At 44.3% G+C, this 26,445-nt stretch overlaps 1 protein-coding gene across 1 annotated transcript in view; it reads right to left on the bottom strand.

Moving 5' to 3' along the window:
• Positions 1 to 26,445, bottom strand: part of pdzd2 (PDZ domain containing 2) — a gene marked incomplete at its 5' end in the record, with an annotated part of 174,875 nt that overhangs the window by 68,384 nt on the left and 80,046 nt on the right. Inside the window, 6 exons of the mRNA XM_083645507.1 lie at positions 498 to 571; positions 1,483 to 1,597; positions 3,390 to 3,509; positions 17,071 to 17,219; positions 23,762 to 24,900; positions 25,710 to 26,352. Of these exons, the coding sequence (XP_083501633.1) occupies positions 498 to 571; positions 1,483 to 1,597; positions 3,390 to 3,509; positions 17,071 to 17,219; positions 23,762 to 24,900; positions 25,710 to 26,352 (2,240 nt within the window). The remainder of the gene's footprint in view (positions 1 to 497; positions 572 to 1,482; positions 1,598 to 3,389; positions 3,510 to 17,070; positions 17,220 to 23,761; positions 24,901 to 25,709; positions 26,353 to 26,445) is intronic.

The raw sequence follows: 26,445 nt of genomic DNA, 5'->3' as shown, positions 1-26,445 counted from the left end.
TGATTGATGTCCTGGCGTGGCACATCCGTGCGTAATGACGTTTCTGCGCTGTGCAGCGCGAAGATTATGGTGCGCTCAAGCGCAGCGAGTGTTTTAGCGCCTAAGAGGTGCTTCTCAAAGCTCTTAGCACAAAGTAATTGCACGCTGCTGACGATAGGATAATGCCATGTATCCCCACATTTTAGCACGCATTTGAGCACGCCTATGCCCAGTACAATTATAACAGGCATGCGCTTGTGCCCGCCCCCAATTTGCATTGCGCGCAGGGTTAAACGAGCGCAAGCGCTAAATTACCACTTTTGCGAAGATAGGGCCCCAAAAGTCCTAAATGACATGTCAGCAGACATGCTTTCATCAGGGTATACAACTATCCCCCCCTTTTCACTGTCTTTCTGAGTGAGAAACCATTGCCAAATGTTCTTCTAACAGTATTAGAATTCTTCCTAAACTACTTATCTTGGCATCATGGTGGTAGTGATGGCAAAGAGGTGGTTTACCTTGAAGGTCTGGATGGCCTGTTGATGTGTAAGTCCTTGAAGAGACTCTCCATTTACTTCCAGAAGCTCATCTCCTATAAGATAAGAATTGGATTGAGAGAGATAGTTATAGATATAGTTATAGATAGATCAATCAACTGTTAATTAATTGTTGTATATGTGTTGACATATCAATTGTATAGCCTATTATCGTGCTCGATTCCTAGGCTCACCCACTGCGCGGGCTCGCCTGCCCTGCAGCTCGCCGAGCTGGCCCTGCAGCTCACATACGCAGCTCAGTCGCGCAGCGGCAGCTCGATCGCTGTGCGGGCTCACTTGCTCCCTTGCCCACCTTGCAGCTCACCCGCTGTGCAGGCTCCCTTGCTCTTATGACATCACTGATGATGTCACAACTGTGCATCACTGATGACATCACCATTGCTCTTATGACATCACTGATGATGTCACAATGCCTATGATGTCATCAACGATGTCACAATGCACAATTGCTCAAGTGACATCACTGATGACATCACTTTCAGGACTTTATGAGATCACTGATGTCATCATCACGGATGACATCACTGATGACATCATCACTGATGATGACATCATCACTGATGGCATCACTGGTGATATCACATCATTAGGTGATTAAGGCAATCACCTAATTAAAAAATCCGGCTCCGTCACCCGCACGGGTGAAAGTTTCAGCCCGATCGCACGTGAAACGGCATAGCTGTGGCCGGGACAAAAAAAAACAAAAAAAACAGACATTGCCCACTTGCTCCCGTTTAATATAGGAGGATCACTGTCATTTGGATTTGTTGACTTTGCTTTGGCAATATGTACTTTCGTATTTCATACCAATAAAGCACCCTTTCATTGAAAAAGATAGAGAAGAGAGATGGTCATAGTGAGTGGGCCAGGTGGAAATGGACAATCTGCTTTGCTACATGCTTCCTCAATGCCCTTTAAAGATATCGGAGAGAAAACTAGCAGTTACCCTCTTTCAGCCGCCCGTCAGCTGCTGCAGCTCCGTTAGGGAAAATGGTCTTGACGAAAATCCCCATTCGACCACGTGCCGAGTCCTGCCCACCAACGATACTGAAGCCCAGGCCCTACACAACAGTTCAAAGGTCAATGAAACAAGAAAACAATAGCAACTGCACACCTAATAGAAGGTCCCCACTCATGACATTCGCATACCAGAAACTGTTGATGAAAGGGTTACATAATAATAATAATAATAATGATAATAATAAACTTTATTTGTATAGCACAATTCATGCATGAGATGCAGCACAAAGTGTTTAACATCAAAAGCAAACAACAGTATTTATAAAAAGGGAAAAAAGCAATAAAGCACAATAACAACAGCAACAACAACAACAAGGAAACAGAAAAAGCAATTATGAAAAGATGTGTCTTAAGATTTCGCTTGATTTAGATTTAGAGCCCCTGAGACTCTCTGGCAGACTGTTCCACAACTTAGAGGCGTAATAAACAAATGCTGCCTCACCGTGCCTCTTGGTCCTGACCTTAGAAACAACCAAGAGATTAGAGTCAGAGGACCTAAGAGACCTAGCAAGCACATACATCTTAAGCAGGTCAGAGGGCAGAGCCATTTAGCAATTTAAAAATCAATAAAATAATTTTAAAATTGATTCTGTAACACGGGCAACCAGTGTAGAGCTTTCACGATTCGGGTAATGTGAGCTCTGTATGGTTTTTGTGAGAACCCATGCTGCTGCGTTTTGTACGAGCTGTAACCGACTAGATGTTTTCTTAGGCAGACCAGACAGTAGCGCATTACAATAGTCCAACCTACTGGAAATAAAAGCATGTATACATTTTTCTGTGTCTGTCTGGGAGAGAAACGGTTTAACTCTGGTGGTAATATTCCTCAAATGGTAGGACACTTTAGTCACATTCCTAATGTGACCTTCCAAATTTAGCTCAGAGTCCATGATGACACCAAGGTTTTTGACCTGCTCCTTGGTATTCAATCCAAGTAATTGTAGCTGTTAAGACAATTTTTCCCTTTCAGCTTTTGTACCCAAAGACCATCATTTCTTTATTTAGCTGTAGAAGGTTTTCCGACACCCACAGACCAATATCTGCGATACATGCAATTAAGTCGCCGACAGCGGTGTAGTCGTTTGAGCCTACAGAGATATATAGCTGAGTATCATCTGCATAATTATCGAAGTTGATGTTGTGATTTCTAATAATATTGCTGAGTGGTAACATACACAGATTAAAAATAATTGTACCTAGGATCGAACCCTGCCACGTCAGGTCATCCATGAATCTAAAAATCTCATTTTTATTGTAAAAGATAGGGAGGGCTTAGCCCTCCTAGCCCGTTGATATCAGCCATCCCTGTCTATGATAATAGAGCTCAACACAAATGGCATACATTGTTTTGAAGGACAGCTGAGCTTGATGCAGCCTACTGTCAGGAGTCTGGAGATAATGCCCATACAGACAGAAAGACAGACACACAGACACAGACAGGCAGGCAAGCAGGTAGACAGACAGACAGACAAGCACGTGGGCAGTATGACAGACAGGCAGACAGAAGTGTGCAACCACCTTGCCCTGGCCTTTCATCACCACTATATTGGAGATAGCATCCACACAGACAAAGAGAGAGGCAGACAGACAGACAGACAGACAGGCAGGCAGACAGAGAGGCAGACAGACAGACAGGCAGGCAGGCAGACAGACAGACAGACAGACAGGCAGGCAGGCAGACAGGCAGACAGACAGACAGGCAGACAGACAGACAGACAGGCAGACAGACAGACAGACAGGCAGGCAGGCAGGCAGACAGGCAGACAGACAGACAGACAGACAGACAGACAGGCAGGCAGGCAGGCAGACAGACAGACAGAAGTGCACACTCACCTTGCCCTGGCCTTTCATCAACACTATATTGGAGATAATGGATGGCTGGGCCAGTCGCCATGGCGACTCGACTTGAACAGTGCTCAGGGAACGAGCTGATTTCTTAATTATTTGATATTCCTAAAAGAGAGATAAAAACAAGCATGAGAAAACAGGCATGGAGCATGCAGCAATGTCATTTTTCAGGCATTTTTAAATGTAGAATTCCAACTTATTGGAATGGAAGACTTTTTGTTTTGCTGCCTTGCACTGCCAATCCCTGGTGGATTTGGCACTTTATTTTGTTGCAGCTGCGGATGGGTGCAGTGGAATATTACTAGCCGGCTTCCCTCACTGTTGGGATATTGGATACAGACAGCCACTCTGGCTCTGGCTCTCCTCCTGTCTTTTTGTCTCCATTTCTCCATTAGCCTCTCATTAATACAGCGATTAGCACAGCCACTGTTACCATGGTAGTCAGGGGGCAGGATGAGTGGTCATTGATGTGTGTGTGTGTGTGTGGGGGGGGGGGGGGGGGGGAGTGAAAATGACAGAAAGCTGTGTAGTATGTGATGACTTGGGTTGGATTCATACTCCTTTACCAAAAAATTATGTGGAAAAATGTTTGCCACTTAAAGGAGAATTACGTTTTTTTACAACCTGGACCTTATTTCCAGCTTTAATTATTATTTTTAACTCACCCTGAAGGTTTTATATATACTGTATATATATATATATACAGTATATATATATATATATACATATATATTAGGATGCACCGATCGATCGGCACGTGACCGGAAATGGCCGATTTCCACGTGATCGGCCTCGACCGGTGATCTGCGCCGGTCACTCTAAATAGCCGTTTCTGTGAGCCGATTTTCACGTGACGTGCGCGCACCCGAAAGCAGCGAGACCGAGACGGATGAGTTGCAGCCAAAACAAAAGCAGCCACTACACACATGCCACAGATGTCTTCGTCGGTGCAGAAATGTTTCACCGTCAGTGAAGACGATACAAAGCTTGCAGTTTGTCACACATGCAAGTCGAAAATAAACCGCGGAGGGGCAGGGTGGGTTGGAGTCCACTCCAGTCTGAGCAGCTCGCTTTACCCCACCGCAGTCACCGGCCCCTCTTCCCCGACCAGCTGCAGTCCACATCACTGCTGCTGCTGCTATCTGACAGTCACGTTGTAACGTGGATACAGGAGAGGACTATTTGTTGCGTATTGCGAATATAATAATAACACGCATCGGACCAGTGTGCAAGGTTTTCTGTGCGAGATGATTTTTTTTCGAATGGCGGATAAAAAAAAACTGACTTCATTTCCTCATCTACTCAATACAGCCAAATCCACAACTGTAGAGTGGGCATGGCTTCGAAGGTCGCTGGGCTCCAGACCTATAGGCTATAAACTCCTTGTCCAGGGATAACATTTTGACGTTTATTTATTTTGTTTATTTGGCAGGGACATAATATACAAAAAAAACATTAAACACCATAGGGGAAGATATGCTTTGTAACAGATTTAGTGAGATCGTCCTACCTCATGCAAATGATAAGAAATGTGACATGAATGTTAATTTTCTATTAAAGCAAAGTAAAAAAAAAAAAAAAACGTTAAAAAATAACCCGTCAATTATTGTTCTTAGAAAGAAAATCGGAATCGGCCAAAATCGGTATCGGGCTTTTCAGGGTGAGTTAAACATCATAGTTAACTCATTGAGTGCCAATGACGACAATCGTCGTCAATTCGTTTACAAACTCTCCAGATTAGAGAAAGTTGAGTAAAAACAGCAGCAGAAAAAGCCGTGATGAAACCATTCTCATGAGAATGGTTTGGCTTTTCGCTGTCGCGCTGGGAGCCGGCGCACAACGGTGGGGGGCTCCGAAAATAGACTCTGGGTGCAGCACACTTTGAAACGCGCAGCAGAAAGCCCAGAAAGCCCAGAATCGGACGCAGCTTCATCCCAGCTCACAACCGAAACCCCAGAAACGAGCGAGCCCGATCCAGACTCCCCCGACGAGCGGCCGTCCTCCGAACGTGGATCCGCAAGCAGCAGAGACTCGCCTGACAAGCAGCACAGCAAGCAGAGCCACCAGAGACACACCCACAGAGGAGGAGTTTGCAGTAGAGGGGGGTGGGGGTGCTGTTATATTGAAGGAAATTACTGTTCAGATGTTTCAGGTCAGAAATATTAGCTTCAGAGTCAGTGATTTGCTTGAAATGCTTAATTTCACAAAAGGCTCAATATCTCAGCTTCTAGATGGAAACGCATGTTTTTGCTGTTTTTGACCTATCTTCTCCGGCTGATAACTAAAGAACGGAAAATGATATCAATAAACTTTTTTTTGCTGCTGATACAATAGAGTCTCATCGTTCTTTGTGCGTGTTCGGTGTTTACATAGTAATATCACACAATATTCTGTGGGCCTCGAGAAATCACTGAAAACGCTCTGAAACTCTGGCACTCCGTTCTCCAAAAGTGGCTGGCACTCAATGAGTTAAATGCCAGATCCGGTCCTTGAAAGAGGAGCGCTCCTAGCGCATCTTTACCATAGAGAATGAATTGCAGAGAGGCACGGGCTTCTCAAATACACACGTCCAGTTTGCACAACCCCTTAACAAGCATTAATGACCCATACCAGCTGGCGAATACCATATAGCCTAAATGCAACACCATCATGTTCTTGTAGCATTTTTTATTCAAACAGGCAGACCCGGAGGAAAAGAAACCATTCATCTTTTACTTTTACTCTTTCTCTTCCAAATAATCCAGCCACATAACATTAACTATGAAACAAAATGAAATTGCACAGGAACATAATGGTAAATTGTAAATGGTAAATGGCCTGCATATAGCGCTTTTATCCAAAGCGCTTTACAATCAGTAGGTACATTCACCCATTCATACACCGATGGCGGCAGGCTACCACGCAGGGTGCTGGCACACCAACGGGAGCAATTTGGGGTTCAGTATCTTGCTCAAGGACAGTTCGACATGCAGACTGGAGGAGGCGGGAATCGAACCATCGACCTCTTTTATCCAAAGTGATTAGTGGACGACCCGCTCTACCTCCTGAGCTACAGCCGCCCATGCAGGGCCCGATTTTTTTTGACCCACCGGCCAGTGGCGGGTAGATGGAAAAAATCTACCCGCCAAGCATATTTCTTACCGGCCAAAAAAAAAATGCATTTTTGTGTCACATATATCCATATATATACATTTTTTTCAGTACATTTGAAGTAGATAAGGTATTACGTTGAATAATACACACTTAAATAAGAGGCCAGAGTAAAATTTGAAGCTAATTATTTTTAATATATTGATTGATGATTGATTAATCAATACATGTCAAGTCAATCTTATCAATACATGTCAAGTCAATCTTGAGCTTAAATTGTAACCTAATGTTAAACATCATCAGACTCCTCACTCTCTACCCTCTTTGCAGGATTTAACAGAACAGAAGTAAATTTGAAGGTTTTGTAAACATAACTCCTAAGTAAAGTAAAGTAAAATTTTATTTATATAGCACCCTTCTCAGCACGAATGCACAGAGTGCTTTACACATTAAAATAGCAACACAGAAATATAAGTGCAGGAATAATACAAGAAAAAGGCAAAAACATAAGAACATATACAGAGCATGAACAGGTAAAAACAATGGCTAGGAATGACTAAAAGGCCTGTCTAAACAGGTGGGTCTTTAATAGTTTTTTAAACGAGAGCTCAGAGCGAGCGGCTCTCAGATCAGGGGGGAGGGCATTCCAGAGCTTCGGGGCTGTCACTTCGAAGGCTCTGTCGCCTTTTGTTTTTAGCCTGGTCCTCAGACTCCTCACCCTCTCTCTACTTCTCCTCGTTGCAGCCAATGTGACACTGGCTCTGTTCATGGTCACGAACGGCTTCCAGCTTCATTGATTTACTACCGATGACAAACGTGTTGTTTCTATTTTTCTTTTTGGCATACTTGCGGCACACGGAACAACTCATCACTACAGCCCCAGCATCATACTGTAGCCAGTCTCTTGAAACGCCGCTATCGCCAAACCTCCACTCCTCTCGAAACTTTCTTTTGTTAGGTGGTAGGGATGGGCATTTCTAGCAAAAACACTATTCGAAATTCGCTGGCCAAAGTCGACTTTTAATGGAAATTAGAAAAAAAAAAAAATGTAAAAAAAAATTTATTTTTATTTTTTATTTTTTGTCAGTGAAATGTTGCATTGTCTCCCCTGATTCTAAGTATAGTCGAATCGCTTGGTTTGAGCAAGTAAAACAATTTTTATAAGCATTTTAAGCAAGGTTTATGGAAAAATGAATGGCAGATGAAATCCCATGAAGAGGGAGAGGTTGCTTATAAAAAATGTTTTACTTGCTCAAACCAAGCGATTCGACTATACTTAGAATCAGGGGAGACAATGCAACATTTCACTCACCAAAAAAAAAAAAAAAAAAAAAACTTTTTTTTTTTTTTTTTTTTTCAATAAACGAATTTCGACTTTCAATAATAAAAGTCGACCTTGATAATAACAACGATTATTCGAAAATTCGAAATTCGATGCCCATCCCTATTAGGTGGTCCCGCTCTCGCTGCCGCTTCATCCTTTTCGTCGGAGAAAGCAGCGGTGGGTTTTCTTTTTAGCGGCCGGCTTACTCCCTCGATATGGTTCCACATTGTAACCCATTTAACGTTATATTAAGCTAACGTTAGCTATAGCAGGCGGACCGGCGTAACGTTAGCTCCCTGCAGTGCAAGCAGGCGCTGCAGAATGCAGATGGCCATGGCCAGTCAGGACAGAAGAGTAGCGGATGTGACGTCGGCCAAAACAAGCCAAAAATGAGGCCGAAGATGCAAGGAGAGATTGGGGGCTGCAATAAAGGCGACTGTCGTAAGACCAAAACACACCGCAGTTTTAATTATTTTACATGACTATTTTGTTACCCGCCACGTAGTGGACATACCTTTCAATGTCACTCGCCAAACCTAAAATCGGCCCGCCATTGGCGGGTGGCGGGCTCTAATTTCAGGCCCTGCGCCCATGGTTTTTAAACGTGCCATTTAACAATATAACAGAAGTAATCCCAAAGCCATCAACACCCCCACTCACTCGCTCTGAGCATTAACTCATTGAGTGCCAGCCACTTTTGGAGAACGGACGCTCCCAGTGCCTGAGTTTCAGAGCGTTTTCAGTGATTTCTCGAGGCCCACAGAATATTGTGTGATATTACTATGTAAACACCGAACACGCACAAAGAACGATGAGACTCTATTGTATCAGCAGCAAAAAAAAGTTTATTGATATCATTTTCCGTTCTTTAGTTATCAGCCAGAGAAGATAGGTCAAAAACAGCAAAAACAGGCGTTTCCATCTAGAAGCTGAGATATTGAGCCTTTTGTGAAATGAAGCATTTCAACCAAATCACTGACTCTGAAACTAATATTTTGTGACCTGAAACATCTGAACAGTAATTTCCTTCAATAAACAGCACCCACACCCCCCTCAACTCCAAACTCCTCCTCCGTGGGAGTGTCTCTGGTGGCTCTGCTCGCTGTGCTGGCTGCTGCGTGTGTCAGGCGAGTCTCTACTGCCTGCTATGGCAGGCTCTGCTGCCTCACAGATCCACGTTCAGATGGCGGCCGCTCGTCGGGGGAGTCTGGATGGGGCTCGCGTTCGTCTGCGTTTCTGGGGTTACGGTTGTGAGCTGGGATGAAGCTGCGTCCGATTATAGGCTTTCTGCTGCGCGTTTCAAAGTGCGCTGCCCCCAGTCTATTTTCGGAGCGCTCAGCCTTGTGCGCCGGCTCCCAGCGCGACACTGAAAAGCCAAACCATTCTCATGAGAATGGTTTGGCTTTGGTTTTATTTTCTGGCGGCTAATCGTGTGGAGAAGCTATGCAGCAGAGACAGAGACATTTGTGGGAGCGGATTGAATGCTGTTCGCAGCTAACGTTGGCACCAGGCAGCCAGAGCAATCTGTGCCGCTCTGGCTCATGCATCGGTTTCTCTTTCATCACAGGGCTTTTTCTGCTTTTTTTTCCTCAACTTTCTCTAATCTGGAGAGCACTGTCGCCACCTAATGGGTCGGTAAAATAGGTTATACACATTCAACATGCCCCAAAATTTTACAGGAGATGTATTAGGCATTGATCCACGTCCCACCGTCAAAAAACGCAATTGACGACAATCGTCGTCATTGGTACTCAACGTTACTATCAGAATTGAATCTTGAATCTTGAATCTTGAATCTTGAATCTTGAATCTTGAATCTTGAATCTTGAATTGACGACTAAAGTCGTCATTGGCTCTGAATCTTGAATCTTGAATCTTGAATCTTGAATTGACGACTAAAGTCATCATTGGCACTCAATGAGTTAAGCGCTCCTGGGGCCAGTTGCACCAACAGGGCTTAAGACTGGGTATAAGCTAAGTCGGTAATAACTTTACGACCTAACAGTTACGCCCAGGGCCGCGGGAAGTCATTTTGAACAGGGGGTGCTGAGGGGGAGGGACTTTGACGTTTTTTTTTTTCATTTTTTGCCATATTTAGAGGAATATAATTTACCGTAAAATACCAATTATTAGCCCTGGCGTTAATTGACAAAATATGTAGCCAGACCCCACGTCAATATGGGACCTGTGGCAGTTTGGGACCTGCTTTAATTATTTTTGTACAAAAATATTGCTCAGCAAAGATTGTAAATAGTATGAAATTGTCTATTTAAACCATTTATTTTAATCAGTTGGCTACAGCCCCCCACACGATTGCTTGTCAATGGGGAGAGCCGCGCCTCCCTCTCAGCGCAGCAGAGCACATTGCATGCCAGTTCTGGCCTGCAGCCTACATGAAATCAAATAAAATTTGAGCTGAACTGTGACCTACCGGTATTTACCACTAAACTTTCTCCGCTGAAGGTGAGAGAACATGATCATCATGTGAGCAGATTATTTGTTGCATCATCGCTGCCTCCTCCGCTGGCAGGGGAAACATTATAGCCTACTCACATTTCTCAATCAGAGATGTCGGATTTGTAGGCCTACAAAAATCTTCAGAAAATGCCTACACAATTTTCATAACTGTCAGGTGTTGCTGGAAAACAAATTTTTAAAAAGTTCATCACTCACGGAGCCTACCCTCTTCAGTAGCGCACATGTGAAAGTGCCGTGAAATACCAATTAGAAGCTGACTTCTATGCCCGCTGGCAGGGAAACATACCATAGGCACATTTCTCAAAATAATTATTACACCAGAGATGTCGGTTTTAGTGTATAAAAATCTTCAGGAAATGCCTACACAATTTTCAGAATCATCAGATGTTGACAGAAAACGAATTTTGATCAGCAAGTTTCGTGCATGTGTTTTTTTTCCTCGTTGTTCCTCGTTTCCTCGTTGTCTTCATTGTGTTTGGGAGATGCATTCAACAGGATGTTGCAAAGGTAAAAAGAAAACATTGAAAAAACTAACCGGGCGTCAAATTGGAACCTGCTTTTATGTACAAAATATGTATCCAGACGGCGCTTATATATGGGACCCGCGGCAATTTGGAAGTCGGCTTCTAATTGGTATTTTACGGTAATTAAATTAAATAATAATTAAAGATTATTATTAAATTAAAGATTTAATAAAGATAAAGATAATTATTAAAGATTATTATTATTAATTAAAGATTAAACAATTCGTATTGGTTGTCTTTCCATAGGCTACATAAAACATAGGCCTACAATAACAATAATACAGTACTGACCAAAAAAGCAGCAACTGCATAGCCAGGTCTCTAAAACACTTAATGCCTAATACAAAAGCTATTCAATTGCACAATAAATTGCTCAAGATATCAAAAAAATCAACGCTCTCAACTCAACCAATAACTGGGTGCTAAATCCTACAATGTCAAGAATAAAAGAGAAGAGGATAGCACTCCAAGTTAAACTTTTTATTGCCTGGAATAAATTGCTCACAATAATGCCACAACATTGCAATACACAGTCCAAAAGCGCATTGTGCACAGCACACAAGGAGAAGGGACACTTTCCCCAGCTGGATAAGGATATCTGCTTTTAAAAGTCTCAGGCCCTGAATAAGTGGTCAACTTTAACTTACTCATCACTTCAAAAAATATTAATTCGATCATTTAACGAACTCAAACATACTCCATGGTTAAAATAAATCAAACAATAAATAAATAAAATAAATAAACAAAACGAAAAACCATATAGTCAAATAAAGTTTATAGCCTATAATTCAACCAGCCAAAATTAGGCTACTGCCCTGCTGCATCAGCAGTTCCTGCGCACCAATTCTGAATTGGTTCACTATATTAAAGAAATTAAAATCAAAGTTATAATACAGTGTTAGCGGGATCAGTGTGATATTAAAATGTACAAGTGAAATTAACATTAAACTGATGAGCGCCGGCGTGCGCCGCAGCATTACACCTGACTGACCAAATGTAAATCAAAACACACAGGGCGCATTTGCGCACACAAGAACATAAATCCAAATAGGCTATGCACTTTTTATCTTTCTTTTCTTTTTAAAGCAAAGCATGTAGGTTACAAGCTATTGATGGGCACAGACAACAGCTCCAAATGCCTATTGCGCATGCAACATAAAACTGCATACACGTTTTTCTTTTTCAAGCAATGTTACAAGGGGTATTGATTGATTGTCAACTGAATATTAAACTGCTCCGCGGCAGCTTATTACACACCAAATGTCTTACTTTGAGTTGTGGGCGTGGGCCAGGTGTTCAGTGGGCAGGTGCTACAGGTGTAGCCTCACTAGCGGCCTGTGGTAATAATCCAAATGTGGCCTTGCGCTCAGGGGTTATGGAAATGAAGGCTCTCATGAGGGCATGGATGTCCAATGAGTTCAAAATGTCATTGTGGACATGCATCAGTGCGAGGTGACTCAGTCTCTTCAAGGTTCAAGGTTCAAGGTTTTTATTAGTCACATGCAGCATCACAGACATGTCAAGAGCAGTGAAAATTAAGGCCGCGGCCGCTCCCATATTGTGCAGACAGGATAAAAAGACAAACACGAAAAACATAGCTAAAAAGTCTGGGTCATGGTGTTGCGTAACCATGTTTTCAAGCGACGCAAGGTAGAGAAGGTCCGTTCGGATGAGGCCACGGAGATGGGCAGGCACAGACATAACTCTATGAGTTTTTCAGCTTCTGTAAACAGGGATCTTGCTTGTGGATGGATCTTGGAGAGGCATGTTGCTACATCTTGAACTGTGACACAACGAGACTCTCTGGTGACATCGCCAAGCATTCTGAGCTGGAGATCAAGGCGGGCTGCGTCCAGCTCCTTGGGGAGGTGAAGGGGCTCCAAATCAACTGTTTCACTTTTCCCCTCTGCTGCCTCTATAACTGCCCTCTCTCGGTTCGCTGCTACTGTCATACTCTCCTGATCAAATCTTCTCTTCAGCTCCGCTGACACCAAATCAACGGCCTCGTAAAAGCTACGTCGCCAAATCACTGTTGCTGCGTCGTGCGCAACTGCCTCTGGCTCTGTGGTTTGGCGAAAGCGAGCGGGTTCTGCTCACTCTTGGAGTGGTGTCTGGCATTTTCAGGCCCATTTGTGAGCCACGGGTTTCAACCTGGCGGACCATGTCATCCACGACGGCATTATCCCGGAGTTTGGCTATGCGTACTTTGAGCACATTTGCGCATTCAAGCGCACCGAGGGCACTTGCTTTGGGACTCTGCAGAGTCTTGGCGACTATTTCACATGGATCGAACAGTGCATGGCAGCAGAGAAGACCGAACAATGTTCTCCCTTTTAGAGCCTGTTTGTGTAGTCCAGCGATCTTTGCCCTGCCCTCCCCTCTGACACTCTTGTCATCTTTTAGCGTATTCAGTGTGGCCAGGAGAGTGCTGTATGAGGAACATACGCGTTTGATTGCTGAAGCGCGGACGCACCACCTGGTCGGGCACAGGCCAAGGATGTTGACAGCCTCCTCGTCGCAGCCAAAAAGCGACTGATAAAGCTGTTTTCGCTTTGACGATTCTCTAATCACAACAGAAACGCCTTGCACAAAGTTCAAAGTGTCGGCCACAAGACTGACTTCACGTGTGACTTCTTGGAGAATCAAGTCCAGTGAGTGGTTGCTGCAGTGCACATAGAGTGACTGAGGGCTTACTTCTTTAAGCCGAGCCTGAACTCCAGAAAAACACCCGGACATGTTGCTTGCTCCATCAAAGCAATATCCTGCAAGGCGTTCAATAGGGATATTCAGCCTTAAAAATATGTCCTTGATGCATGTGAAAAGAGTTTCCCCAGTGCTGTCAGGAGCATTATAAAATCCCAAAAATACGCAATGGGGCTCCAGGCTGCTACTTTCAACAAATTGCAGATTGCATGAAAACTGCTCCATAGTGCTCATGTCAGTCGTGCCATCTGCAGTTAATCCATAAAATCTGCATTTAGATGAACGGGTTACAATATCCCTCTGGATAGCATGGGCAAACTGTTGAATGATTTCGTTTTGTACTTTATCAGACATCCAATTGTCTCTTTTTTGAATCCATTGCCGTTCTTCTGGACGCTCATATGCACGCTCAATCATTAGTTCATAAAGTATTCCATCACGTGTTGTGTCACCCCTGAAGGCGATTCCCTTGCTGCCCAGGAATCTGATCGTTCTGAAAAGCATCTCCAAAACGTGTCGCGCAATGCCTTGCTGTTTGTCAGCAGCATCAGACAAAAGGGCATTGATGGGTACATTACACAAAGCAGCATGCCTTTCTATTGCATCGGTGTGCAACTTAGATCTCTCGTGCTCTTTGAATTTTTCAATTGCTTTACGCCAGTTTGTAAAGCCTCTCTTCAGGAAGGGATTGTCTGCCCTAAAACTGTCTTCAGCAATCAGTTTTTTTTCCACTGCTTTCACACAAGTAAAACACACAACGTGATCACTCTCCGCCACGTAATGAAGCCACTTCCATTTCGAAAACCAAGTTGCTGTGAATGCACGGCTGAAAGTTTCTTTCCCAAAACGTCTGGCAGGAAAATTGTAGTCGGATGGCTGGAAAGGCTCTTCAAATCCTGCCAAGTCAGCTTGACAGCTAGGTGGAGGTGCTGGTGGCGGAGGTCTGGCTGGACCGCAGGTGGGCTCCACGTTGACATTGGCCGCAGTGCGAGGCCTGATCCTCGGGGTGTTGTCACCTGTGCTCTCCGAGCAGCTACAACCAGGCGAAACCGATGGAGTACTGGTCGAGCTGTTTTCCTGGGCTCGCTGGTGCTGGACTTCACCAGCTGTGCTCTTTTTAGAAGCTGGTTGTTTACCAAAAAAATCTACAATACGTTTTTGTGTCATTATTTGTGACAGATTTTTTGTTTGCGATCATTTAGCTACAGCAGGAAATGCTCCGTTTCAACACGTGCGCACCGCGCATGCGCGCTTCTTCTTCTTCTCTAGCCTATAGCAGTGATTCCCAACCAGGGGTACGTGTACCCCTAGGGGTACTTGAGCAGCTTGCAGGGGGTACTTGGAATGATTGGGGACTACAATTTACCTCCAAAATGATAAATAAATATATATATATTCCAAGTCATCTCATAAGCCCATTGTTAAAATGTGATGTGTGTGCCGCAACTAGTTCTGCTGGCAAGTGTCAACTGCTACACTGTTCTGCTACTGATAATGGCAAAAAACAACAACTAAAAAGCCCAAACACCGGCAGTTCAGTGAAACATATATTTTGTATAGATTTACTTGTATGTAATCATCAACACGCATTAGTGAGGGGTACTATTGTCATGGAAAAACAGCTCAAGGGGTACATAAGACAAAAAAGGTTGGGAACCACTGGCCTATAGCATGTAACTTCCTTGATTGGAAGGTTGATCTATTCTATTTAAATAGGCTACATTTTCAGTATATCAATAATGCAATCATTTCCCAAACAAGAAAGGAACACAGTGCACTGCAAAAAAAAAAAAGAAAAAAAGAAAAAAGAAAAAAAGATTTAATCAAAAAATCATAAAAATCATCTCTCGTTACTAGGGGGTGCTGCAGCACCTGCAGCACCCCTACTTCCCGCTGCGCTGGTTACGCCAGTTGCACCAAGAGGGCTTAAGCCTTCTTTTGACTAAGCCCAGGCGTAACTCTTACGCCTGGCCAGGAGGAGGCGTAAAGTGCCTGTGACTGTAACAGAGATCTCCGTGGTAGTCTATCAGCGGAGACCTGCTGTGATTGAGTCCTCACGGTCCTCATCGTCGTCAAGTCGCCTTCGAAGCATGACGTGCGATTATAACAAACTAGTTGTGTGGCTTAGCCTTCCCAAATGTTGAGGGTCGTTTTTTAGAATTGAATACATAGAATTGGGAACGTTACATTCAATTTCATTCAGACTGCCTGGCAGTCAATCGCCGCCATTTTCCCCCAGAGCTTCCACAGGAGGAGGGAGGGTGGGACGAGGGAGGGTGTAGTGACGCACATACAGTAGTGGCCATATGGCACAGTGACGCTCCAAGCAGGTCGCGAGGCACATTTTTGGGCCAATCAGGGGGCATTCCCCGGCAATTCACATGGACGCGCTTTGCTATGCCCGACATAGTTACGACCAGGCATAAACCGTGTTGGTGCAACCGGCATAAATCCACTCTTAAGACTGGTCTTAACAACGACCGGCATAGGAGTTATGACCAGGCATAACTAAGCCCTGTTGGTGCAACTGGCCCCTGGTGGCTAGTGTTTTTGGGCGGAGCGCTCTGGGCGTCTCAAGCTGAGAAAAGTTGAACATTTGGAGGAAAGCGCGCTGCTCGTCATGTCACTCCTCCTACCCCTTCTCCTGGCAGAGGGATCTTCAAACTCCGCTGCTCCCATAATTGCCGATAATCTGGCTTTCATGTTTACAGTGTGAACAATCAACAACAACAAACAGACGAAACTACTGTATCTGGCTACCGTCCATTTGACCGCTGTGCCCTGCGTGCGACGGCAGAGAAAACAAAACAAAACAGAAAGGGCGCTCCATGCGCTGTCATCTGTGCGTGTTGGAAGCGCTCTGGGCATGATTTCCAAAGCATTCTGATGTGAAAAACACGTTCCCAGTGTGCACGGCCGCTAAGGCTCTCAATGTGATTCTCCATGGATGTGCCCTAGTGGCCCTTGAAGCCACCCTAAGAGCAACATCTGTTCACTTCCGCATCCAGAACATCCAGAATGATGCGTTTTGCAACTGATTTATGTTTCCATCATTATTTGATGTCAGTTTTGTGAGTGCGGCAGCCTACTCCGGAGAGTAACTCTGAACCATGACAAGTGGCGGTAGCATCAGTGGAATGGAGGTTAGCCTACCTGGCTAGTAGGCCGGAATGGCTTGGCGGGTCCTTCGGTGTTTGTGGCCAGCTCAGGCCATGAATGGTAGCGCTCCGTCTTGGCGAGTACTATGCTGTTCATTTCTTTACATAAAACAAATAAGATGGAACTCCTACCAAACATAATGTTACACTAGAAAAGTAGCCGCGGTCTTCTGTTTGGAATCACATGGGAAGAGCGAACACCGGTTCCCCAGTCTATGTATCCTTCTGTTTGAGTCACTCCCTTAGCTAATGCCCCTTTGTGATGACACAGCCACAGGACAGACTGTACATACTGTACTTTACCATGACATAACTAACTGTAACACTAGAGTAATATGATCAAATGTTTCATGTCCTCTTTCACTCCAGACAAGTGATGTGTCACTCACCTGTCGCACGCCGGCAGTGTCGAGCTGTTGCGGTAGGGAGTGTTTGCGTCGAGCAGGTGTCGGCTTCCCTGCCATGTCACAGCTAGCCTCATCATTCTCCACCATCAGCTCGTCATCCTCACCCACTGACTCCAGACGACTGCCCCCCCCTAGCCCACAAAACAGGCATCAGAATCAGAATTTATTGGCCAAGTATGAAGCTTCTTGCAGACATTTTTGTTTTGCAAAGAGCTTTCTCATGTGCTGTCATTTTCTTGTCCTCTGCATTTTTTGGTGAAACTTTGTTGTTAACACATTGAGTGCCAGCCGTTTTTTCAATGCTGTAGGTAAGTTGTGCCAGTTTTTTTTTTTGAGGATTCTGGCTCATTTTACAAGAGCCGAGGATTCTTTTCTGTTAAGACTTCGTGAACACCAATCATCTAAAAAGAACTAATAGAATGTGTGCTTTCTCTGTCTAAAAGAGTTAGTTTGTAGAGTTAGTAGTTATGTAGATATTAGCCGTTGAGTACAGCATGGTTTCAGAGATTTTCAGAGAGTTTTGAGATAAATGGATTTTTAGAACCACCTCACGTGCCTGTGATTATGGGTGCCCTTGGGCAAGTCTGTATACTGTTTTGTGTGTGTGTGTGTGTGTGTGTCTGTGTGTGTGTGTGTGTGTGTGTGTGTGTGTGTGTGTGTGTGTGTGTGTGTGTGTGTGTAGTGCCTTTTAAACATGAACTCTGGATCATGTCCTGCTAGAGAGAGCAGGATATTTTCAGGTTTTGCCTTTCTAAACATCAGGGGTCTTTGTTAAGAAACAACTGGATATGAGCCGTTTTTTCTGCCAGTGGGCGGGGGGGGGGGGGGGCGGCGCGGTAGCATCTATCGAAAACAAGAAATGTGATAGGAAGCAGCTGTAGCTATGAGGCAGTCAAAATAGTGGTCGCACCGTCGTCAATCACTGTGGGTGATCTATTTTACAAGTGGCAACTAGTCATATCTGACTAGTTTTAAATGTAGGCTATTTCTCCCCACAAAAGTTTGATAGCCTATCAGTCAGTCAGCTCCTATCCTCTCCGCAGTGGAGAGGCACACAACACTGCCTGCTGATATAATTGGCTGCATCACGTTAGCGACAAATCTGGAGACTTCAAAAAGCATGCCGTTGGTTTTAACGGAGTCCATTCCAACGAGGGGTGGCAATGTGCCAAAAAATGAGCGCTTCACATTGCTACATAAAGCAGGCGCAGCCCAGTCAAAATAGTGGTCGGACTGTCGTCAATCACTGTGGGTGATTTATTTTACAAGTGGCATTTCAAGTCATATCTAACTAGTTTTCAATGTATTTCTCCCCACACAAGTTAGGCTTTTTCTGACATGGGAGCAAGCAAGCAGCAGCAGCAGCAGACCTGATGCACTGGACCTGCCTGGCTGCAGCTGAAGCGCATTGGCCAAACAATCAATCAATCCGTTTTTGCAGCACTTGAGGAAACCGTGAGTTTGCTCGTTGATATAAGCGATTGCCCGAACGATTCATTAATTAATAAACTAGTGAACGTGAAGTGAGTCACGAGCCACACCTGCCCACTACGGATATGCGGATAATATCCTGCCAGCTGTTTAACATGAGCTGCGATTGCGTGGAAGCGGATCTTATACCGGTGGTCGAGGTAGATAAGATACGGACTCGCGGGAGTGCGCGTAGGCCGGCTAATTGTTGTTTAACATGCAGGCCAACCGGCTAGGTGCAGGTTATAATACGGATTCCACTGCATGTTAAGAAGTGGCTTGTGTGTCTCCAAACTCCTCCCTCCGTAGGTGTGGCTTTGCAGTGTTTTGTCACAGGCGAGTTTCTGTTGCCTCACAGATCCCAAAAAAATAGAAGGGAATCGCAGGAGCGGGGAAGAGGAGAGGCGAGGGGGGGGGGGTTAGACACGGGAGAGAAATTCCTTCGCGATCCCCTTCTTCCAATCTTGAGGCAGCCTACTCCGCTCTGCTGCTGCTCCTCTGGGCTGCTGCTGCTGGCGGCTCTCGGGCGAGTCTGGAAACGGGCTCGTTCGTTTCTTGAGGTGTCGGCTGAGAGCTTTGAAGAAGCTTTTGCGATTCTGGTCTTATTTATGCGCAAAGGTACTCGAGTGTGTGTGTGTGTGTGTGCGTGCGCGCGCGCGCGCGTGTGTGTGTGTGTGTGTGTGTGTGTGTGTGAAATCGAAAGAGTTTTCGCCCAGCTATTTCCTTGAAAATTAGAATGGCTTTCTCCCGCGGACTGGCTTTCTCTCTGTCTGGAGAGAACTGTCGCCACTTAGTGGTCGGTAAAATAGATTATACACATTCTCTTCCTCCAATATTGATATAGAAGACGTAAAAGGGGTTGATTGATGTCCCACCGTCAAAAAAAAATAATGTTTATGTAAGACGAGATATCTCGTCTTTGGCACTCAACGGTTGGATTATGTAAGACGAGATATCTCGTCCATGGCACTCAACGTGTTAAGTTTGTTCTTGTTTTTCTGTCTCTTAGTTTAAGTGTTTCGCTATTCCTAGCCATCGAAACTTGACCTGTTTAAAACCTGTTAATTGCTCACAGCCTGGCCTGAGGTGGCCAGCCACTGTGGTTAGACGCTGATTCCTGGAAGGTGTGGCCTGACTCCCTGTTGAACCAGTATTTCTCAGCATAGTCAGTCTAGAGCGGCAGCTCTAGCAGCAGCCTCTGGGCACGAAGACTCTGGGCACAAAGGGAGTCTATCCCGTCTCGTCTCTTTCGGGCTGGCACACAGGAACGGGGTCCGGGACCAGGATCGATAATGTTGGTCACGGGTTTGACTACCGCGAACAACTCATCCATGTTCGCTCTGCCCTGCAGCAAGGCGACCAGCTCGTGCAGCGCGCCGAGGGGCGTTTCAATGGCGTTTCTCCTCTCTGCAACGGGAAGCGTTTCTCCGTTTTCTGTTTTTCCTCCTGCTCCATTTCAAAACAACAGCTGGGGTAGTTTGTTCACGTGTTGTCGGCTTGTCTTTGAGGCCAGGTACCTGATACCATGTCACAGGCTGGGGAAGTCTTTGAACTACGCACTGCACTAATAAAAACAAAAACACGTCAAACACGTCTTTGGCGGGGAGGCACATTCCTGATAAGACGTTAAAGACGTCTTTGGCCATGAATGAGTTAAGAAAACTGAGACCATCTCAGCTCATGCTCTATCTCAATCCCTCCACTTTCTAGCCCTCACAGACAGGCACGTGCACACATAGACATGAAAGGGGGCTTGAGCCCCTGCCTTTTTTTCAGTCTGTAAAAAGTGCCTTTTTTTTTTTTTTTTTTTTTTATTATAATACATTTTTCATTTTCATTCCAACAACACATGAACAAAACAAACAGCTCAGACACATTAAAAAATAAAATAAAAAGTGCCCTTTCCTGACCATGAATGCATTTCTAATGGTGCTTTGTATGGAAATTGCCCTTTCCATGCCGTCACTGAAGGCAGCATTCAAAGAGAAATGCCTTTTCCGAGCTCTCTTGGCCTTGAATGCACCATTTGTAATAGGCCTCTGCATGGAGCAGTGTTTTTCTAAACTGCCCCTGAAGGCACCAACCCAAAAATGAACCCAAAAATGAATGAATAAATAAATACATAAATAAATAAACCACCCAATAAATAAATAACCAAAATATAGGGAACAAATGCAGAATTGTTGCTCTTGAAAATATTTTTTACTTTACACTATTGGAAAGGGATGTTGTGTTGTTGAATCCGCAAAAAAAATAAAAAAAAATTCTAATACAGCTTATCTAAATCTTCTGTCTTGCTTTTTAGAATTATGGTTAAAATGCATGGTATATTACAAGCCTCACTCAGTATCGTTCAATGTTTCTGCCTGTGTTGCTATCTGTTGTAGTACAACAACCTAAAGGGAGAAAAGGAGCAAATACATATTGATGCTTAAATGATTTCACAACAGTATTGCAACAGCATGCAACTTTTATATACTAATATTATTCAGTTATGGAGTTGTTTTTCCGTGACAAGTCTCATCCTAAAATGAGATATTCCTCTAAATCTGGTTAAAATCGGAATATTTAAAATGAGTTATACCCCTAAATTGGCCTTCAAATTGCCTCAAATTTCTGCCGCCGCCCTCCGGACGGCGGCTGTAGTGCCCTTTTATGAATTTGAGCCCCTGCCCCTCTAATGTTCTGTGCACGTCCCTGCTCACAGATACCTAGATCATACCTGAAAACACTGCACTCTCTGCTGCTTACTCTTTCTCTTACACCCCTAGAGCCTCATGGTCGCGGGGGGAGGCACAGGTCTCCTCATCTCTCCCAAATGGACGGACACTGTCACTCCTCTCTCTTATTTCTCTATATCCTCTTTTGAGTCCCATGCAGTTGCCGTATCCCTACCTATCAAGCTCAACATTGTGGTAATCTACCGCCCGCCTGGTCCGCTTGGTGAATTCCTCGATGAAATGGACACCCTCCTCTCCGTCTTTCCTGAGAATGGTACGTCACTCATTCTTCTGGGTGATTTCAACATCCAGCCGGTAACCTTGCAATCTCTGCCTTTCCTTAACTTCTTCTCATCCTTCGACCTCTACCTCTCTCAATCTCCTCCAACTCACAAAGCAGGGAATGTGCTTGACCTGGTCTTCACCTGCTCCACCTCCAACCTCACTGTGACTCCTCTTCCTGTATCCGACCATCACTTTATAACCTTCTCCCTTCCCATCTCCCAACCCACCTCCCACCCATCACGCCCTCACTCTATCACCCCCCGACGCAACCTAAAAACTCTCTCACCTAACTCCCTCTCTTCTGCTGTACTCTCCCTGCTTCCCTCAGCCGAGCAGTTCTCTCTCCTGTCCACTGAGGAGGCTTCCACTACTCTTCTATCCTCTCGCTCCTCCGCTCTTGATTCCCTCTGCCCACTCACCACTAAGCCTGCCCGATCCTCTCCCCCTGCTCCTTGGTTGACTGAAGCTCTGCAAACTCATCGAACAGAGCGAGAGGAAATGGAGAAATCGTTTCTATTGTCCCACCCCAGTCAACAAAATAATCCGAATTGCATCAAAACACAGATGTTTTTAACAGGTATATGATGTGATGGTGTCGTTATGAAATAGGGATAATATATACAGTCAATAGGCCTACACCTACAGGGCTCGACGTTAACTTTTAAAAGTGGTTGCCGGAGGGGCAACCTGGCAAGAGCTTTTGGTTGCCCGAATAAAAATATGGTTGCCCGTTTCAGCCGCCTTATATTTTGAGTAATTAAGATACTATACAGTCAAAAGTCGGCTTAATAATGAAGATGTGACAGAAAAGCAGGGGTGAAAGTGGTTTGAATTTCTTGCAGGAACTACTAGCCCAACATTCATCGATTCATATTGTTCTCCTCCCGCCCCCAGCTTCATGCATCCCTGAACACATGTGACATCCAATTTTTAATGCCTGTATGGTGTAGAAATCAGAAACACTTGACAATATGTATAGTAAATTATTTATTTAAACAGTAAACACACTGTTACTTTAAACAGATTGAAAAATATTTCGTTTTTCTCACACCTGTGTGAACTATCATGTGTCTCTTCAAGTTTTTGTCTCAAAACATTTACCACAGACTGAACAATTAAATTGTTTCTCTCCTGTGTGGACTAGCATGTGTCTCTTCAAGTTGTTTTTTCATTAACAAAACATTTACCACAGACTGAACAATTAAATTGTTTCTCTCTTGTGTGGACTAGCATGTGTCTCTTCAAGTTGTTTTTTCATTAACAAAACATTTAACACAGACTGAACAATTAAATTGTTTATCTCCTGTGTGGACTAGCATGTGTCTTCAATTTTTTTTCTCATCATCTTATGAACAAAACATTTACAGACTGAACAATTAAATTATTTCTCTCCTGTGTGGACTAGCATGTGTCTCTTCAAGTTGTTTTTTCATTAACAAAACATTTAACACAGACTGAACAATTAAATTGTTTATCTCTTGTGTGGACTAGCATGTGTCTCTTCAAGTTGTTTTTTCATTAACAAAACATTTAACACAGACTGAACAATTCAATTGTTTCTCTCCTGTGTGGACTGACATGATGAAAATAACATGTTTATTTAGTGCTTGTTTACCTCAAACCTAAACCTGGTACATAGCCTTCACAAGTCCATCATTATTATGTGCAAATCCTGACCTTGAAAAATGGGATTGAAGGACTTCTCAGTGCAATTTTCACACTTTTCAAAGCTGTTTACAGTATCAAAAATGACTCCAGCAAGTCACTGCTTGCTTCATCCGTTCTCTCCTGAAATCTTGGTCTTCTGGACCTTTGTCCTGATTCCCACCACAGATCCAGTGGCCCGCTAGCATTGAAGTCTTGGATTGTGGGTCCCTCCAGTGACACCAACATCAGCTTGTCCATCATGTGGACTTGCAGAGATGCCCTCCAGTCTGTCTTGATTCTGCTTAGACAGCTGAATCCCCTCTCACATACTGCTGAAGAGACTGGGAGAGTCAACACCACATCATGTAGCATCAGAATGTGGGCAAACCTCTCCTGGTGGCCTCCGTAACATACACTTGAGATAGCACGCCACCCTGCATTGGCAATAAATGCCTTCAGTTGAATCCACTCTGACAAGAGTGTTTCCTCATCTGTAGGTTTTTGTCTCTGTAGGACAGTTTGGAAGTGCCTCCATAGATGCTTGATGTCACGCTCTCCATATATTGCAAGCTGTGCTTTCTCCCGTGGCCACTCTTTAATGTCAAAGACCCTAGCAGCTCTCAGTATGGGTGTTGACACATCTGCGTCACAGTCAAACCTGGTGTTCATGTGCCGCATGACCGTTTCAATCACGTCGGTGTATGTGTTGCTGTCATCCATCTGCACATTTTTCAGTTGGACCTCTCTGTATGTGGCTTTATGATCACTGTCACTGGGGTCTCGCTGGAGAGCAGCAGTGAATTCTGCCAGTTTGGATCCGGGTGAGTGTTTCAGTGCAGCGAGCTCCAGATTAGCTGTTTCTAGTGCATCCAGCATGCCATTGACAGTGAGGCTGTCTGTCTGAAAGACAAGACTGAGATTTGCGATGACATGCAGCAAGTCTCTCAGGAAGTGGAGAAAACGGACAATTCTGTAGTCTTTCAGGCGGTTTCTCAGGAAGGCTGCTCTTCCACGGACATCAGCTGTAGTTTCACCTGGCCTGGCCTCAGCCACATGTTCGAAGTGAGCTAGAAGGACTTCATATGATGTTGCAAGGGCTTCCAGAGCACGTTGCATGTGAGGCGCCCAGCGTGTGCCATCCACCCTGTTTGGTTTTAAGACTTTTGTCTCTAGTGCAATGGCGATGGTTGTCACCTCCCTCAGTGCTTTTGGTGAGTACTGGTAGTGTTTGTAGATCAACTTCAAGATCTCCTTCAAATCCTCCAGTTGTTTGTTGTTTTTGATGGCCTGAAGTACCGCCAACTCCAGGCGATGCGCCACACAGTGCACACTAATCACACATTCTGCATTTTCCTTGACTCGGGTTGCCACACTGTTTTTTCGCCCCAGGTTAACCGCTGCTCCATCACAAGCCATTCCCACTAGCTTTTCCTTCCAATCATCAATTCCGTTGTCGACAAAGGCCTGTTCTATTGCATCATAAATCCCCTGGGCATGTGCATGTTTGACAGCTTGAAGACTGAAGAACACAGTCTTGGGTTCCCCATTTTCGACATATCTGACATACACAACTTCTACCTCCTGGACACTGTTATCTGTTGCCCCATCAAATAAAATGGATATGGCCGTTGAATTTCTCAAAGAAGTGGTGATTGACTGCCGGATGTGGTCTGCAATGTAGGGAGTAAGCCTATACAAAAGACACAGAAGAGGTATATATACAAATAAATAAATAAAAAATTGACAGTAAACTATGCACAACAGATGTGTATTGAGTGCACCTGTAAAATAAAATTATTGTTCAAAAAAATAACTGTAAAATAGGCCTGAGGTAGCTCATTGTTTTTATAAACTGTGGTTATAGGAGAAAAACACAAATACATTTGTATGCTTATAATTATGGAATCTTTATCTTACAGCACTTACCCAGCACATTTTTCTGAGTTGATTTTTTAATGGCAATGTAGGTATAGTTATTTGTTTTGCAGCTAAAGTGACTGCAGGCTTCTTTCATTTTCAGTTGGTTTTATTGCATCATGTATTATATGCAATTAAATTTCTATGTAATGAAATCATACATATAAAAATAGATTTATTTATTTTTATTAATTACATTTGTTATTATGTAATTTAGTATATCTATATTATTATGTTACGTTTCTTCCCCCCTCTCCCTCTCCTCTGGTAGAGCCACAATTATGTCAACAGTCAAAAGACTATTGAAAAAAATCATATAAATTGATAACATTATTCTTACAAAACGAAATACTCTATTTTCAATATTTTTTGTTTGTTTTAGCTTTTTTTCTAAGACCGGCCTTGGCGGCCTTCACCGCAGCATCAGGCCTATATTCACAGTGCTCCACCCACTCTCTCACCCCGTATGGCAGCCCAGAGCAATATAGTAGGCCTATCTGCGTGTACAGCAGCAGTCAAAACGGACAGTATTTGCCAGCACCTCTTTTTTCAAATAAATGAATAACGTTACAACAGACGTACCTTCTGCACGCCTGATCTGACTTGTAGCTCGTCAGTCGTCGCAAATCAGAACCGTTCTTCACTTGAAGGTCCAGCAGACGAGGTAAGGATGTGAAGGGTTCCTCATTCCTCAGCACATAATATGCGGTGTTGAAAAGTTTGATGAGGATCTCCAGGTTGGCAGCATACAGTTTGCGAAGTGCTGCGTTCATCGGCCCGTCCACCTGTCTCCCAGCTCTATCAGCCTCCACCTCGTTGTATCGGGAAGCTGCCCGCTCATGTTGCCTGGACGTCCAGTGCTTGTCAAGCCCCGCGGTTCGGTAAGATCCGCTGCCTCTAACGAGTGAACTGGACGGGTCACTTATCGTTGTATATGTGGTACATGGTTTGCAGTACAATTTTCCGTCTCGTTCAAAAACCCCGGGGTATTTCCCCTCCCACGACGTAATGAATTTCCTTCTCCTTTTGTCCTCTTTCTGTGCGCGGGGTTGCTCTTCCTCCTTGTCACTTGAATTATCTTCCAACTCCTGCTCCGGCTCGACTTGTGATGTTGGCGCTGACGTGTTATTAGCCGGCGGAGCTTTGTTGAACCAGCCAGACAATTTCATTTGCTTGGACATCTTGCGTGCTGGTGTGCACGTGTGCAAGCAGCGCAGCCAGCCACCTGTCCGCATCAGTAAACACACCGCACGTGCAGCATTTGATGTATGGTTCCGACTGGTAATTTAGCAACATCGTTCCAATTGTAACAGCAATA

The sequence above is a fragment of the Poromitra crassiceps genome (genome assembly GCF_964638095.1).
Source record: "Poromitra crassiceps genome assembly, chromosome: 10".
NCBI lineage: Eukaryota > Metazoa > Chordata > Actinopteri > Beryciformes > Melamphaidae > Poromitra > Poromitra crassiceps.
Note: the sequence above shows the minus strand (reverse complement) of the source record. Positions and strands in the feature narration are given on the sequence as shown.